The following is a 19,425-nucleotide window of genomic DNA, read 5'->3' as shown; positions in this document are numbered from 1 at the left end:
AGCTTTCATAAATATACGAGTTATATATATATATCAATGTTCCTATTCACTAACATCGACATCCAATTCAAGAATTTTATATATCTCAAACAAGTTATACTAACATGATAAATACAATATCAATTGAGATGGTTAGCAATTATCAAGTATACACTAAGGCCAAGTTATACAAATGTTGTCCCTACCACAAGTTATAGTGTTGTATAGTTTACGCTATTACGTCAATATTTATTATAAATTAATCGTGTTCCGTACGTATTTTATGAAAACTTTGGTTTCTTCTCTTATCATTTAGTTAAATTTTTTTCAACAGGAAAAAGTACAATGATTTTTTTCACATGCTATTGTATCAAGGAAAAGAGAAAAGTAGTGTGTCGGTCAAGGTAACAATAATCCAGTACAATCAATATAATTGTATAGTTTACAAAAAAAAAAATGAACTTCAATTATCTAGTGATTGGTAGTAGCTCGTGTGAATAAGCTACAATATATCATTCTATTTTCAGAATAACGTTGCTATTTCATAAATATAGTTACAATTCATATGATTTTTGATGTAAATTATGTATAATTTTACTTTTTGACTTTTTATATTAAGTAGATATTAATAATTATTTCTACTAGTGGATCATAGAACGGTAAAATGGGAACAAAACAACCTATAAAGCACAAGTCTCTATATATATCCGAAAAAATGTTATTCATTGTTTTATATATTATATTTAGAGTATAATAAAGAATATTATGATACAATATTGAAATACAATCCTCAATTTTCTACAAACACATCTTTTACATAGTAAATAACTGGCTATTTCTATTTATTTTTATTTTTATCATGGAGACGCAAAAAATGATATAATTTTATTTCTAAACTTTTTATATTATTTTAGGCAGAAAAATTAATTTTTCTATCGGATATGTTTAGAGATTTAAATTATTGAAAAAAAATAATTTCATTCAAAAATATAGACTAGTTGAAAATCTTTGTCCTAATTTAGGCTAGTAAGTAACCATAAAATAAACGATCATGATGCGCGCTAAAGTACACATCAGCTAACATAAATAACGGGAATCAACTTTATTATAGTTAAAAAAAAATATAAGATGCAAAGATCAAAGTGATTGTAAAAATACTTCAAAAATGACAATGTAGACTTTATTTTAAATTAGTTAATATATTAAAAAAGCTTGCTAAAAAGAGGATACCATATTTGTGAAGTCTACTATTGGCTTGTCATTAAATGAAATCCAGACAAAATTGATTCGAATGGTGAATTAACTAAAAACAAAATGAGCGGGTAAATATTGAACATCACGTAACAATAATGAAGAAGACACGCTAGAAAAAAATTTAGGAACCTTTGATCAAACAATTCGGTGACTAGATTATAGGGCAAATTTGCTAAATAAAGATATTTATGAACCAAACACTCATTATATAAATTACTTTTAATTTCATATTATAGTTACATAAGATTTTTAAATAATTAATAATCAATTTGTTGGAATAAAAATTGTCATTTCATACTGAGTTATCTGGTATTTTATTGATCACGAGATAGTTAAGATTGACTAACTTACCTAAAATACAATTCAAAAATTTGTTCATAATAAAAGTTAATAAATTATTACCATGATAACTAGAATAAAATATTCAACGTTTATACACAATTATTTCTCTTTGATAAAAAATTAATTATTAATTATTTAAAGAACACACACGGAAATTGAACAGTTTCCTATATCAATATTTTTGATAAATATAAATGACCTACTGACTCTATTATGCTATATAATTAGTGTTTAATTATTAATTAAAATTTTCTTAACATTTTATAACACACCAAATACGGAAAATTTTAAATGTAATCAATGGTGTATTTAATATTTTTTCTAAGTTGAGATTTTACATAAGTAATTTTTTCTTCCCTTCTACGTTGTATCAAAATCATGTAATTTTTTCAATTTAGGCGTTGACATGAGACCATCCTCGTAAATATACTTCTGAATGTGATTTAACATGTCTAAAAACTTATATTTTCTACGGAAAGGATAAAATTTTAAGGAAAAATAAATTGAAAAGATTTTTTATAAATTTACAAACGTTTCTCTATTATTCAGTAGATCCTAACAAATTTTCTACCTAAAGATTTTATTAGAAACGATAAAATGATAAACTTTTTATCTTTAAACGGTTATTTATAAAAAAATTTTGTATAATAAATTTAGAATAATACAATTACTATAAATAAAGTGATTCTTTTAACATTAAACATTCAATTTCTCTTAACATAATAAGTTTTTTGGATTTCGTCCTTTATCCCTTATAAGAGTACTATATTTATTTTTTTAAACAACAACATACTTAATTAACCATCTTATGAAATTGAAAATAATCCAATTAAGAAAATGATTAATCGATATCAAATTTTGAACCAGTACTTCGGAACTTATTAGCATTTTTATATTATGGCAGTTTGAAAAGTGCGGCCTAAGATTGTTAAATAATAAAAATGGTCATCTCGAATCACTATTATACAAGAGCAATAAATTGAAAACTACACAACATATTGGCAACAAATTCATTGGTTATTTTTAATTCTATAAATAGATATTTAAGATAATGAATACTGAAGTCGATGGATTCAGGTAGTAATAAAAACAATAAATATAAATAACCGAGTTAACATACTTAAAATGACATAGGTGTATAACATACATGTCTAACACTATACACTAGTTTATATACAGGGTGTTCAGTAAGTCAGGAAACGGGTTTCTATTGTTCTCATTGTTTGTAACAATGAGAACAATAGAAACCCGTTCCTGACTTACTGAACACTCTGTATATATCTGATGCATTATATACTTTGTACAAACTGCATGATAGAACGTAACTCAGCGGTCAAATTGCAAGATAAAAGTCTCCTGTCTTATTCAATAGTCACTCAGTTGCGTTCTCTTGTGTCCTGTCTGCGGTATAGCAAATGCATAATTTCATAAGTAAACTGGCAACGTTGGTTTAATAAGTCTGTATAGTTAAAAGAGACAGAGTGTTAAAAATATTCTTATAATTGCCATGTTGCCAGTTTATTTATGAATTTATCATTTATTGGAATTTGTCGCTCTTACTACCAGGCTCGATTGACTTCAGTATTAATGTACTCAAATATCTGTCCATCGAATCAAAATAATCAATGAATTTGTCACCGCTTTTAAAATATTGTTTCCGTCTGCTGAAAACGGTTGTTTGAATTTGTCGCCCTGGTATTAGTAATATGTAATGTATTGTTACTAACAGTATTCCTGGACTGTCTTATATATCTATTTGTCGGCTATTAGTGTTACAAATATATTGAATTTATCAAATGTATACCTTTAATTATGTCGGTTTAGTCAATTGTTGGTACATATTATTAAAGTACCACTTTTACTACATTATTGTCTTTTTTATTCTATTTTTAACAGAAATTATTATTATATTTGTATGACAGTATAAAATTTTCATTATGTGTTTTATTTATTTTAACTATTGTTATAAATAATTGTTATTTAACCCTAATCAAAATGGTTCTTTATTTAACTTCTTTCTCTGTTTAAAAATGGAAGATGTAAAATTTCAATTTATTTTATTAATACTTACTCTACTTCTTTATTTTTAAAGCTAGTCCATGGAAAAATGTTTGATTATTTACAACCAATTACAATATATAACAAACAGTTTTAATAAATAAAATCATCAAAATTTTTGTTATCATTATATTGCATTAAAAAAATAATTCTATGGTATTTAGTGTTTTTAAAGCAAAAATGATTTAATTTAATAAATTATTCTAATGTTTTAATAAAACTCTGTGAAATATTTATCATTGTCACTCGTTTTGATTGTTATTTTTACTACTTTAGCTAAATTAGGAACGTTAGCTATCTAATATTATTTTATTAGAAAAATATTTATTTTAAACTAATATTGATAGTAATTATTAAATTAGTAACAAACAGAACCGGATTTGTCGGAGGTTATAAGGAGAATTGAGAAAAAACATGTAAAAAAAAATAAAAATTGGTTTGAATAGTTTTAAACAAGATTAAAATGTTTTTAACATGAATTTTTCTTAAATATCTTTTTACATATTTTAAACAAGTTTTAATCTCAATTTATTCACGTTCAAATAAAATAATAAATTCATATTATAAGAATTGCAGGCTAACTCAAGGTATAACAATATTATAACACTATTGCTATAACCCAATAGTGTGGCGATATCATAACATTTGTTTACATCTAGTGTTTCATCAGCAGGTATTAAATGCATATTTTCTTCTTATGGTACAATATATACAAAATTATGATACAGGTCAGGTATAGAAAAATCTTCTAAATTAATTTCTATATTTAAAAATCCGAATAATATTAGTCATCATATTTTATTGATTAAAACTTGAATTTCCATAATATTTTCCTAATTTGTTAATTATAATGCTTATTGAATTAATATGATTGTTAATTTATTTTTTTATGTTATTCAACTTTTTATTTTATTTAATAATATATGAATTTCTGTTATATTTAATTAATTACACTCAATATAACATTACATACTACTAATAAAATAAATAAGTAATTAAATAGATTATTTTATTACTTGACAATGGTACTTAATGTTGAAATTCAGTTTCTGATTGTGTTATCGACAAATATAATAGGCCTTTGTTTTGTTTATTTGTAAACATATTTTAGTTGGTAAAATTTAAAAATTACATTAGATTGCAACGATAATAATTTTTATGTTTGTTAATGACCAATTTATACGTAATCTAATCGAGAAATGTTCTCTACAGTAACCTTACAATGGAAAAAATCATATTTTTATTAGATTTTAGCTTAATTATTTGATGATGCATGGGAAAAACGTCAAAGTCAAAATAAAGTAAAAATAAGTAATTTCTTTTTTTACTTGGATAGTTATCTTACCGAGCACCATCAATATGATATGTACATTTTTTTATAACTATACTTTCTTACATTTTCTAAATAATTGTTTTAAACAACACAGTATTTGTTTAATTTAGATAATTTAATCGTGGATTTTATAACAAAAAGAATTGAACCAATTTGTTGTGCAGTTTTAAATTTATAGCTCTAATATATCAGTGATCTGGGATGACCATTTTTATCGTTATACAGACTATTCAATCCAACGTTGCCAGATGTTTATGAACTATTGCTATACCGCAGACAGGACACAAGAGAACCAAACTGGCTGACTATTGGATTAGTGATGGGAAAAATTAACAGTGATTTATAACAGTTACTACTGGAGTGCAATAACAATTTTAGACTAAATACTAACAATTAATGTAATTTTGTGTTTTACACAAAAGGTGCATTAATTTGATCGTAAATTCTCTAATTTTCACTGAGCCAAATGTTTATTAAAACGGCAGATTATTTCCCAACTAAACCAATACTCCAATGTCTTTGAATCTATTGAAAAAAAATTAACTTTTGTAAAATATAATATTATTATTATATTGTTTTAGCTTCGATGCGAAGCTGAGAAGGTATTGGTTTTACTAAGATGTGTTTTTTTTTTTTTTGTGTCTGTTACCACTTTTTCTCAGCTCTCACCGAACCGATTTCTTTCAACGATACGTCAAAAGATCACAAATCGTATCTAGTCGAAGACATTACCCTCAAAAATTGAAAAAAATTCCCTCGTTCCCCGTAAATGGGGGAAATCTCCAAATAAATTACGAATTTAAAAATCGTTAAATTTCGAAATTTGTCTCGACACTTTTTCTTCTACATTTAAACGGCTGCCGTAGTTAAAAAAAAACTATTTTTGAGTTAAAATTTTCGATTTTTGATTTTAAATTTTCAACTTAAAAATGCTATAACTTTTTGAAAAATGTATATATCAGCACAAATTTTTTTTTTCTAAATACATTATAAGTACATCTTTCATTTGACATACTTTTTATTAAAATTGGACAATTTCCCTTTATATAGGGGGGGTTCAAACTTTGAAACATTGTATCAAAAATAGAACATTTTCAACTGAACTTTTGAAAATGTTCCGGAAATACTGCGTCCTTTAAACATATATCAAATTAAAGCTTATTTTATGTACTACTAAATGAAAAAAAAAAATTTGTCCCGACGACCTATCTTCTATGCGCAAAAGGCTACCGTATTCAAAAATATGCTATTTTTTATATTAAAATTCTGGGTTTTGTATTTTATTTTATTTTAAAATATCTTATTAGGGGAATAAACTGACTTTCATGAATATTATATAATATCATTGACATAGAATAAAGTTCATAAGACATATGAAATTATACTTATTAAAATTTTTTTACTTTTTTATAGTCGAAAAAGTAATTTTTAAATTTGAGTTAGCTTAAATAGCCAATTTTATCATGCAACAAAAATCAACGAACAGTTGCCGAATGGGTAACACCGTGATCTTTAACGCCTAGGGTACGAGGTTCAAATCCGTTTGTGGCTTCTAAAATTTTGCATTTTTTTTTTGAGTTAGAATAGAATTTTCAAATCATTTGATATTTATCTCATTTAGATTCAATAATTTCAATAAATATAAAGGATCTTATCACTATAGTCTCCCCTCGTGAGAAGAAATTGATATTCATGTTAATATTATTTTACTATGTGGTTCTTTTTGTGGCTACGATTTATTTTGCCAACCCTCACTAGACCTACTTTTTTCAACGATACGTCAAATTATTACAATTTGTATTTAGTTTAAGTTAAAATGATTAGTTTAAGTTATTACTCTTAAAAATCAAAAAAATATTCCTTATTCAAATAAAAAGTAGCTTAACTAGATTTGTCCATACAAACAATTAAAATCATTAATTTTTAATATTCTTAAATTATTTATTGTCGAATTAAATTTGATATGATAAAAGTATTCAACTACAAAAGTAAATAATTTTACTTTATAATTTATTAATTTTTTAACTCTATTTCTGTGTGCTACTACCAGTCTATAATATTCCAAATTTGTTTGTAATATGTTGCTATATAAATCATAAATTAAAAAAAAAAATGATTTTTAGTTTCACCTGAATTTAACGATGGATTTTTACAATTATAATTATATTTTATAATACGCTCAATTGAGTAAATCTTTTTAACTACTTTGTTTTGATTGGTTCATTTAGTTAAAGTAAATTATTAAAATTAATTAAGTTCTGAATATTTCAATTGCAGAATCTTTTTAAACACCAAAAGTTATTAGGAAATGATTACTATTCTTTCTATTTCAGTTATCTATTACGATAAAAATGCAAAAAATTGAATTTTTCTGATAAATGTATTGTAAATAGTAATTATAAAATTTCTTGATTGCATATTAATCTTGAAAATTTCATTTTTTTCTATTTAATAATGTCACTTTCAAACTTGCAAGTTGAACTATAAGTTATGGTAACAAATTCATTTTTTAGCTTCGATGCGAAGCTGAGAAGGTATTTTTCATTAAAACTTTCACTTTAAAAGACAATAAAAAATAGGTTCAAAATGATTACCTTTAACATATTAAAAATCAAAATCAGTATTAATTTAATACAATTTTTTTTGTTCTTAATTATTTTTTTTTATATGTAAATACTTATTTTTTAATAATAAGTAATAATATTAAAACTTAGAAGTAATAAAAAAAGTTTAATTGCACATTTGAAAACATCGCGAAAAGTTTATTTAGAAAAGTATATTTTTTTTTCTGATGAAAGTTCCTTTTGTTTAGTGTATTTATTCATAAATAACAAAATTTTTTTATTAAAAAGTATTGCATCAATTCCTTTAAATTTGTATACGCATTAAAAGTATATGAATATACAACTCCTTTTTATTTTTATAATATCTCCGTAAAAATTACAATATTATATTATTGAATACCACTTTCATACTCAATTTAATTACTGTAATTATTATGTATTCATATATTATAATTATAAATCGGGGTAAAATTAAGGGAATAAGTGTTATTGTTGTTTTTGAAATACTCTACCAATTTCATTTTTTTCTATTTAATGATATCTATTTCAAACTTGCAAGTTGAGTTAAAAGTTATGGTAATAAATTCATATTTTTTTTTTTTAAACTTTCACTTTAAAGGACAAAAAGAAGTTGGTTCAAAATGATTACTTTTAATATATTAAAAATCGATAATAATTTGAAAATAATTAATTATAAAAATTATATAATAGATAATTAAACGAATTACTAATCTGGATATAATTATGGAAATAGGAGTTGATGTTGGGTTGGGTTGGTTACATTTTTAACTTTATAATGCTACAACTCATTGAAAAATGTATGAATCAACACAATTTTTTTATGAGAAATAATATTTTTTAATAATCCCTTTTTCATTCGACATTCTTTATCTTAATCAGGGTATTAATAAGGAACTAGCAGATCATGCAGCTTTTGTAATTATCCACCAATTTCTTAGAATTAAACACTATCTACTGATTTGCATCGAAGCGTTTCTTATGATAGTGATTTTAATCACTGTCAGATTAAATCTATACTGGACCCAACTATGCAACGTCCCCACTATGCCGCGACTCCACTGTGCTGGATTTTTTTGTATAACCATCCTAACATACAAGGTGATTTATTTATCGCTGACGATTTAATTTCTTCTAAAATAACACAATTTTGAGAATATTTTGTTTTATTTTATTTTTAAATTTTCTTTTCGCATTTTACTTGAAACTAAATATGTATTGTAACTTACATTGATTAAATAATAGTTGAATAGTAATCTATATAAGATAACCAATCTTTACAAAAAAAATAAAAAAATTTGTTACTTCATGGTAGATAATTTTACTATTATTATTATTATTATTATCTTTTAACTACAATTCTATATTTTAATANGGTCCAGCGAGAGCTGAGATTGAGCGTTCACAGACACAAAAAAAAAAATAAAAAAAAAAAATAAAAAAATAAAAAAAAAAACACATCATAGTAAAATTAATACCTTCTCAGCTTCGCATCGAAGCTAAAATAAAAGTGATGGGGATGGTATTAATAAAGATGAATGATAATGGCATCATCCGTAAAGACATAATAGATACAAGTACTTTGTTTCTAGTTATTACTTTATTAGTGTAGTTAGTGTATTAACACTACTCTTAGCTGATATTCACTGATGGTGATAGAATCTTGATTGTAGGCGTTTGTTTATTAAGAATGTTGTTAAGATTATATTAGGTATGTTAATGAAAGAGAATCGTATATGGTTAATAAAAGCGTATTTATTACTATGGAAAGTGTTAATTATTTTAACAAATGTATAGTTTAGATTTAGTGACAAAAGTTAAGTTTATAGACACACAGTATAAAGAATACACTTGAGTACGTATGGAATAATCTTAAAGTTTTTAACTTGATAAAAAGATTATTAAATGAGAAAAAAAGGCAAGAAAAATGAGCGAGTGACTGACTGGAAAAACAGTGTCTTCAGCCTTTAATTTAATGTAACACAAACGGCATAATCAGGGATGGGAGTCCCGATTGTGTCATGCATTTTCATAAACATATTGAGTCACCAATCCGCACTACAATCAAAGCAAGACAGTTACTTTTTATTAACATCCCTTATTTAATGCTTTTGTGGTGCCTCGAAGACGCTAAGAAAGACAATGAATCATAGCTACTTTATAGTGATCAAGGTCAGAATTATATGCGTAATCGTGTTAGCGTATTCTTTTCTGTGGTCTAAGAAATAAAAGAGGTATTGATTTTTGTAATATTCCAGAGGAGAATATTACATCATCAATCAAAATGGACGAAGTAAAATTTTAATTTGTTATATAATATTAGGTCTACTTTTAAATTTTTTAAGGTAGTTTTAAAGATAATTTTTTTAGTCATATTATAAGCAATTGCAATATAAAACAAATTATTTAATTAAATAAAATCATGAAAATTATTATTATCATTTTATTGCTTAAAAAAAATTTCCTGAGGTATTTTCTTGTTTTAAAAACTTATGATTTATGTATTTAAGACTCAAATTTGGCTATTGATCGACTTGTTCCTAAGTCTTGAATTAAAATTGCCCTCCCTAATATTTTTAATAAGCTTAATTTTAATTTCATTTAAGAATACCAAATGTCGGATCATTTTAATAATTAATCAAGTGATTAAATTACAAAATGTAATATCAATTTATTCAAACTACATGAAACATAATAATAATTAGGTTTAAATATAATCTGACATGCCTTAAAAGACATTGGAAAAGTATATACACGCCATGAAAAAAAAAAATAGATTCAAAAGTCTGACCAAAAAATTGCTATGACATAACATTATCGACAAGATAGAAGACGTTTGACTTATTACAGTACGGGGCACAGCGATGGGAAACACCATGAAGGCAGGAGGGAAATTTGCTTGATAAATATTGCCAGACCTACTCCACACTTTCAGTCCATATTTTAAAATAAAAATAACATCCGAAGTAATGGGTCAAAAGTTGTTGTCGATCAGTCATTTTCTTAATTAAATTATATTATATTTTATAAGCTAGTTAAATTTGTATATTGTCTTTTACAATAATAAAGTTAATAAAACTTTTTCTTTTTTAATATATAGTTATTTTTACAGTATTGTACTACGTAATTGCAATTTTTATAATATTTTTGTAATTTTTAAAATAGCCATTTTTATCTCTTTTCTTACAAAAATGTCTGATGGGTCAGTAACAATTTTAGGATAATTACTTATTAAAATACAAACATTTTAATACATAGAATGGATATGTAACGCTGATGTAGTATGTATTATAAATATAAACCTGTGCTACACACTCATTATATGTATTAATAAAAACAACACATGACTATTTTAAAATAAAAAAATTAATTTTTTTTATTAAGGACAAACAATAAAAAATATTAGGGTTAGATTTTTGATTAGTCAAAAACTTTTTCGGTTATTTGACAAAATTTTGACGTGTCAAATGGTCCAATTTGGTATACAAAAAATTAATATAAAATTTAGGTTAGACAAGTTGGTTATTTTTTCTAATTTGTGATGTTATGTTAGATTAAAAAAATATAAAGTTGAATTATAATTTATACGTCACTAAGTCTTAACAGTAAATTTAAGTTAAATTTCTAGTTACTTCAAATAGTAATACTAACTTTTTCACGTCAGTTAATTTAACTAATAGGATTTTTTGCTGTCTATATGAAAAGTAATTTTTTTTTATTCAAAAGATGAATATATTACAACTATTTACTATAAAAACTGTAACAAAGAAATCTATTTTTTAACATTTTGTTAAATTGTTTGCTGATAACTTAGAAATGATTTGCCAATAGAATCTTAAAAACAAATATTACTTAATGTATTACCTCATCACTTATTATATGTAAGAAACCTTAAGTATTTAACTATTTTCTGGCCAAATATTAGAAGTTTAATAATTCAATTTGCTTAAAAACTTTAAAATTCTCATTAGTACTTTCCTGCCTTATGTATGGTTATATTATAGTCTATTATATCCATTCTTAATAAGTTGTATTAACCGACTGAATAATGTTCAATTTTTTTTTACAGAAATTTATATAATAAGTTAGGATTGCATGAATCTACCAGTGGCGTAACTAAGCAAGCGCGCGCCCCCCGCAGAATTTTCGACGGCGCCCATTTACTAAATTTTACTACACTTTCAATCATGTTAATTATTATTATAAGGGTTGCAGCGCCCTCTCGTGTAACTTTCTATGAACTAATAAAGGGAATTTTCTTTGTCTGGTCATTCCGTTCGTAAAAGCGGTATTCAGCATTCGTAATTTGGCGCCCATGACCTGCTGGCGCCCCCGCATTACGGGTCTTGCGGGGCTGTTTACTGGAATCTACGAATGAGTTAGCTATAGAATCAGTATTAAATACAGATTCGTCTAAAAGGATGTATAAAAATATATTGTTTATATATAAGCTAATGGATGATAAGATAAGTTGTCTTGAAGCTATTCGAAAAATAAATTGGTTGATACCATGTTTCAATACGTTAACTACCTTTTTGAGTCATCCGCACTCAATCTTATAGTAGTAATGAACAATTAAGTCACATGCTTAGATCATGTAAAATATAAATTTTGGTTTCAATTTTGATAATGAATTTAAACTTGGTATTTTATGCCTAGGTTATTTATTTTAATAATTGTTTTTATTTTATATATTTATTCTGAAAATATTTTTTATGTATTTTAAGTTATTCAAAATTATTGTATACACTTATTTTTATACACTCTATTGCCTTATGGACATAATATTAATAATAATATAATATAATTAAACACAATTACTGAACACTAATTTAACTTCTAAAAAATAAAACCGAAGTTACTTATTAAGTTTTCTAGTGAAGTTTTTTTATAGCCTTTATTAAAATAATAATTGGCTCAACAATTATAAACAAAAAGTAAAACTCTTCGAACAACTTTTTAAAATCATCAAAGGTAAACTCATATATTTACTTAAACTTCCTTGTTTCAGTTTTATTTTGAAGTCATAATATTGTTAAACAATCAACTAAGATAAATTGATATATATGTTTCTTAATATTAATAATATGTATGTATTTATTCATATCTTATTACGTAAAGAATAGTAGTATTAATGATAAGCTATAACTGAACTTATATTTCAATCATTGCTTATTTACTTACTTCTATGATAACCTTTACAACTACGTAATATTTGATAAATGCTAATCAGGGTTACTGAGATTAATTGTATTTCGTTTAGTTAATTTCATAAATAACAATTAAGTTTGATAATTAAATATTTGATAAAAAAAAATGTTAGCATAACATAGGTTCACATAAATATTACAAAATCAATTAATTGATCAATATATTTAGGATACATAGTGTAATATTTCTATTCTCTTAATATGTAAAGAATATTGATTTTAGGTGATTCAAAAATATTTAAAAAGATAAAATATATATACTAATATTTCTGGTTAGAATAATTAAAATACATAAATAGATCAAATTCAAACATAGGAAAAATTATTTTTAAATCAATTTTTTTTTAATTGCCCTGAAAACTGAATTACATAAACTTTAGGTTTTTTAACAAAGATAATATAATATAATTAACCTAAATATAGGTATGTTGTAATCAAACAATTAAGAATATAAAATGTTCACGTCGTTTATATTTTATTATGTACTCTACACGTAATTTATTAAAAAAAGTGTATGTATATATGATACAGGACCTAAAATACATTCGTTTTAATTAAACTAATTATGTATATTATTCTTTAAAAGTATTTTAAAGTATCTCAAATTTACTGGCCTAGTCATGATTAATGACATGAGTTGGGTGGGGTTTGGTTCGAGCTACCATCCTGTTTATAGGTCTTAATCCGGCTCTGTATTAGGTGATCATTTTTTCACAAAGTTATGGTATGATGGGCAACAAAATGTAATAAACTAAAAACGGTTGATTAAAAACTTTAATTTCGTGCATAATGCATAAGGGTAATAGGTCTACACAGATCTGACAATTTGCCTTATATTATTATATAGTAGGCAACCAAACGGGTACTATCATATTGCTATTGAAAAAAACAAATTGAAATTTTGAAATTTTTTTAAGTAATACACTTAAGAATGTAACAATAGCTAAATTAAATAATTAAGTATAATATTTACAAATTAGTAATGGCTACATCTGTTATGTGCATAAAAAAAATGTGAAATATATGTATATATTATATATTTTTTTTTCAATTTATGATAGAAATATAATTTAATATAAATACACATATATAATAAAAACATAGTATAGGGGCGGACGCCCCATATCCTCCTTCTCATAGGGACTCACATGGTGGATCTTCTCCCATAATTCGACTACAGAAAAATCGATACAGCCTTAGAACTCACTCATAACTAGAAGTAACTGCCGTTTAAGGATGACGTAAAAAGTTCAAATACGGTCTAATCAATAATATTACTATGTCTAATAGAATCAAGATTTATAGATTTTAATCTAAAATCCTTGATATAAAATGGGCCACGATTATAGATAAGACTTATCTATAATCGTAAAATAGGTAATGAGTTTAGAGTTATTACGTGGGTAATACGATAACTTGATAGTAACCATAGTTTGTAATTGATAAGAAATTGCAAACTTCCCGCACGTTTCTGAAGTTTAAAAATTACCGAAATATGAGTCAACTAGCAAGCATTTGTAAATTGTAAGTATTTCTAGTTATATTGGTGTTATTTTATGTGTTAATTTATATAAAATAACTATTTTTAGCTGTTCAGTAAACGTAAGTAAATATGTATGCCCTAAATGCGGAGCACCCTACTGTTCTTTAAATTGTTATAAAACTACCAATCATTTAGAATGTACTGAACAATTCTATAAAGATTGTATTGGTAATGAATTAAATATTCATGGCTCTAATCAAATGGGTCAGAAAGACATGATTGATATTCTTAAAAGAGTTTATGGTCAAGATGAAGATTCAGGTAAATATAAGTAGGTTTGTACAATTAAAATTATTGTGTATACAACGACAGTAAAGGCTACTTTTTCTGTCCTTGAATCATCTAGTTTTATTTAAGTGGACAGTTAACAATTATATTTAATAGACAGAATACTAATTTAATTAGATTTTAAAGAAGAATATCATATTTATTGTAAAAAAAAATGTAATCTAAGTTTAAAAAATGTGTTTTTAAGGGTAAATACTTTACATATTCCTTATACATTCTATAAGGTATATGCTGTTTAGGAAAACTTAAATCTCTATAACTTAAAATTTATACTGAAATGTTCAATTACATTAAATCAACATTGATAAGTTACAAAACTATAAAATTGAATTAATTTAGTATATATTTGTAATGTAGTATTTACATATTTTATGAATCTTTTTTTTTTAAAGGGGCTTAGTTGCATTAGACCCCTAATTATACCGATAATTATACAGAGTAGAACAGATTATTATTAAATGAAATAGTAAAAAAGATAGTGGATGATATATAGATCTAACCGACACTCCTAATATTAGATACAATTAACATTTTGTTGTAATTTTTTTTTTTAATAATTTATGCTTGGACTGAGTTAAAATTATATTTTTTATTCTTTGTTTTTAATAATAATAAAATATATATATAATTTTATTTATTAAATTTTAAAATAGGCAATTTTAAGCTGTTTTCATACAAAAAATTTAATGAGTTAATAACAACTTTAGAATAAGTATTTATTAAGTTACAAGAATTTTATATACATATAACAATTATACACCTCAGTATTTTAAATCATAGAGTGGGTATGTAACATGAGTGTAGTATGCATTATAAATATACACCTGTGCACTCATTATATGTATTAAAATTCTTGTAATTCAATAAGTACCAAGTATCAAACCATTAAAAATGTTTGTAAGAAAAGTGCTAAAAACTAGCTATTAAGAAAAAAATTTTTATTATTAAAATCAAATAATAAAATTTATGATTTAAGGTAGTAAAATAACACAGAAATTATTTTTAAAAAATTACAGCTAAATGTAAATTATATCAAAAGTTATAAGAGCAATTAATTAGTCTAGTTCCACTCTATATGTCATCCACTATTTTATTTAATATGAAATGAATTAAAAACAGATTTCTTCAATTCCGTAGGTTTTGTTAAACAATTTAAAAGTAGTAATTAAGTGACTTAGACTTCAGATTTAGTTCAGTAAATGGGTATGATGAAATTTTTAATTTAAATAGATTAAAAATAATTATACTTCGAAATAATTATTCATAATGGTTGTAATTTATTTATTAAATATTTAATATAGTAGTGTATGAATAATGAATAAATTTATATGCTTAATTTTTTGTAATAAAGAAACTGATTCTGATGATGAAGATTATACAGATTTGAGCGAACGTTTAAAAGGAATTGATTTAGATGATCCTGAACAAGTTTGGTATCAGCTTACAGATACAGAAAAAGCAGAATTTGAGCATCTTGTTAAGTCTGGTGATATCACTAAAATATTACCACAATATACACCATGGTGGTGTTTGCCGTAAGTAAAATTTGTAACGACTTTGATTGTGTAAGTTACTATTTTAAGGATAAATTATTATTAAATTGAATTTTCATAAATATGATATTTAATATACATTGTTAAAGCACATTTTTAACAATTTTGGTTTAGAATTGAAAAAAAAATTGTGTCTGAATTTTGTGATGACGTTGAAAATTCAAAGATTCCTTTGTTAATTAATAATATTATAAGTTTTTCTTCTATTTCAGTAAGTATTTTATGTTTTTAATTTTATGTCTTAAGATTATTTTTACATTCTGTATTAAATTACACATAAATAATTTCAATTTTAGTAATTCTTATTTATTTCTTATTCCTATTTATTTATTTTTATGTCTAAATTGTCACCTATAAATTGTTATTTATAAAAAAAGTTACATAATTAAATAATTAAAGTGATCAATGATTTATAACAGCGTTTCTCAAACTGTGGGTCGTGAGTCAATTTTTGGGGGGGTCACGAGAAGTAAAATAGCTACATTTGACGTCGATGTTGGTGCTGCTATCACCAATAGCAGAAAACAAGCACATTCATCACATATGCCTAATTATTAATTAAGTATTATATTATTATATAAGTATATTATTATAAAGTAATAAAATAGAAAAATTTTTTTTTTGAATTTACTTTTTTGATTCTCTAAATGTAAAACTAAGGAGGTCACGATAGATTTTTGGAAGAAAATTTGGGTCACGGTCCTAAAAAGATTAAGAAACACTAATCTATAAGATCCCATTGACAATTATGTTCATTTTAACTTTTCATTACAGTATTTTCTATAACTATGAAAACATCATATTTCTATTAAGGAAGAATTATTTTCTTGATTCAACATTGTAGAAAATACTATTGGGTAACATTAAAAATATAATAAACAAGCTTAATTTAGTCATTCCATAGTAAACAAAAATATCAATTTGTAGGTGACAAAAAATTGTCATTTAGTAGTTGTATGTTGTTATAATATACTTTTTTTTTTAGAATAAATCTCCATCTGAATTTGTTCAATGGAATTTAGTTAATATATTAACATCTTATGTATTTTTAATACGCTATTATAATGGGAAGCATAAATCGTATTTATCTGAGTTCGTAAATGGCATGTACAATTTATCACAAAATCTACTTTCTAATCAAAATTTCGAGTCTTTCAGCACTGCTGTGAAATCTGTTGAATTGTGTATTCTTGAAGTAATTATTTGAATAATTAATTTGTCACCCACGAGTTTAATATTAAGTTGAATTTTTAATTTTATTAATTTTTTTTATAGATTGATATGTTTAAAGATTCCACAGGCAGTTTTAATCTTATAAAAGATGACTTGATTGTTATTTTTTATAATAACTTACAAGCAAACTGCAATTATAATGTTAAACTGGCTCTGTGTGATATCTATAGCTTGTTAAAAGATTATAAAAATAAAAGCAAATTAAAATCTAATGGTAAGTTTATGATCAGTTTTTTTATTAAAAAAACATTTTAATTGGGACCTCAGTGAATATTTTATATCCATTAGAAATTAATTAATTTTAATTAAAAAAAAAACTTAAATAAATTCTATTTCAGATAAAATAAAACATGGAGAATTTCAAAAAAAATTTCCCGATTCAAAAGCTAATTTCTCAAATTTTATAGATTCAAAAAAAGTCCGCTTGTTGATTAAAAAAATTGAATATTATTTATCTTGGGCAAATGAATTTCAGATGCAAGAAGTTGAAAGCTAATTTTATAAATAAGATAATTTTATGATTTGTATAATATTTAATCAAATATAGTATGTTATAAAGTTCTAAAATTAAAAAATATCTTTTATCTTTTTGAATAATTAAAATCAAATTCCACTTAGTATTATTGTTCATTTTAAAAAACTCAGCACAGTGGAGTCACAGCATTGTTAAACTGTATCCAAGGCTATTAAATAAGTGAAGTTGCCTAAAAATAATGCAAACAAATCCAAACCCACCACTGTTTCTTATTTAGAGAATTTCCATGAAAAGAAATATAGAAAAACATATCACCTAACGGCAAAACCTAATAACTTAAGCTTCGTATCAAAACTAAAATTAATACTTTAATCTACTATTTATATGCAGTGTTCCATCAGGTTTTAATATCTTAAATAACTTTAGATTAGTGGTTCTCAACGGGGACGATATCGCCCCCTAGTGGGCGGTGAAGTGTCACTGGGGGACATTAAACTAGTTTTGGGCGGTAGGGGCGCAGTGAACTAGTTTAGGGGTGGTAGAGGAATTGACTCGATATCGTGACAAGAGTACACTTATCAATCATGTTAACGAGTATCGAACTTAATGTCGAAAAACTGACTAAAAACCACCAAGTTCAATCATCTCACTGAAATTATGTCTACAAAAACAATAAAAGCAATGTTTTTTATTTGATTTTAAAATCTTTTTTAAAAGTAATATTTTTTCTAAATAAACTAAAAATTGTATTTATTATTATAAAATAAAATTGATAAATTATTAATTCTTTTTCAAATGTTCAATTTAATTACTTTACTAATACTATAATTAAAAAAATATGAAAAATAAAACATAAATGAAAACATTAGTTATGGGATAATTATTCAAATTTTTTTTCAAATTTTCCAAATCATTAACTTCCTTCCTATCACTCAGCCCATATCATTAATTATAAAATTTTCACATAGGGGGGCGTTAAAGAATTAATTCCTACTCAAGGGGGCGGTAACATAAAAACGGTTGAGAAACATTGCTTTAGACCATGGAATATTTTGGGTTACCTAATTTTTAGAACGCTGGCGAAGTGCACATGCACTATCACGAGCTGCTATCATCTACGCTACATACCCACTCTATGTATTAAAAAAATACTTGTAACTTGATAAATACTTGTCCTGAAATTATCACCGACTAATCAAATTTTTTTATAAGAAAAGTAATATATACAGCTATTTGAAACTTTGAAAAAATAATTTATTTTTCTTATAACTGATAAATTATAAAAGATATAATTTGTACGTAGTCTAAGAAGATAATGATTATTTAAAAAAATATGAAACGCAAAATATTTGTTGGATCAAAAGTATTAAAGAAATAAGAACCTGGCGGTACACTATTGCATTTAATTATAGTCATCTATATATGTCTTTACGTTTAATATATACTATACATAATTATAGTTATATTCATGCAGTATTTATAAATTAAATTAAAAAACTGGTAAAATGATGGTCAAGTTCCTATTTTGGGGGTCATAATCTGAATTCATCATTGAGTATTAAGTATATCCAAACA

The 19,425-nt window shown here is 24.5% G+C and overlaps 1 protein-coding gene across 2 annotated transcripts; it reads left to right on the top strand.

The window, feature by feature from the left end:
• Nucleotides 1–13,983: 13,983 nt before the first annotated feature.
• Nucleotides 13,984–18,506, top strand: LOC126907392 (zinc finger HIT domain-containing protein 2). Of its 2 annotated transcripts, XM_050688639.1 has the most exons (8): nt 13,984–14,282; nt 14,348–14,360; nt 14,437–14,562; nt 15,941–16,124; nt 16,257–16,353; nt 17,128–17,337; nt 17,418–17,589; nt 17,714–18,506. In XM_050688639.1, the coding sequence occupies exons 3-8, from the start codon at nt 14,502–14,504 to the stop codon at nt 17,869–17,871; spliced, it is 882 nt and encodes a 293-aa protein (XP_050544596.1). In that variant the 5' UTR covers nt 13,984–14,282; nt 14,348–14,360; nt 14,437–14,501; the 3' UTR covers nt 17,872–18,506. The 2 variants fall into 2 exon arrangements, with proteins under 2 accessions (XP_050544596.1, XP_050544595.1); XM_050688638.1 differs by having other exon boundaries at nt 13,987–14,282; nt 14,348–14,562; nt 17,714–18,500.
• Nucleotides 18,507–19,425: the final 919 nt, after the last annotated feature.

The sequence above is a fragment of the Daktulosphaira vitifoliae genome, unplaced genomic scaffold, assembly GCF_025091365.1.
Source record: "Daktulosphaira vitifoliae isolate Bord-2020 unplaced genomic scaffold, ASM2509136v1 Scaffold_5, whole genome shotgun sequence".
Taxonomy (NCBI): domain Eukaryota; kingdom Metazoa; phylum Arthropoda; class Insecta; order Hemiptera; family Phylloxeridae; genus Daktulosphaira; species Daktulosphaira vitifoliae.
The sequence above is the reverse complement of the archived record's forward strand: the minus strand, read 5'-3'. Positions and strand labels throughout refer to the sequence as shown.

Bases quoted from the DNA above. Each gene is read 5' to 3' on its own strand.
- LOC126907392 (XM_050688638.1), top strand. From the start codon at position 14,254: ATGAGTCAACTAGCAAGCATTTGTAAATT. The intron at 16,125-16,256 runs GTAAGTAAAATT...ATTTTGGTTTAG, and splicing joins ACACCATGGTGGTGTTTGCC to AATTGAAAAAAAAATTGTGT. The intron at 16,354-17,127 runs GTAAGTATTTTA...TTTTTTTTTTAG, and splicing joins TAAGTTTTTCTTCTATTTCA to AATAAATCTCCATCTGAATT.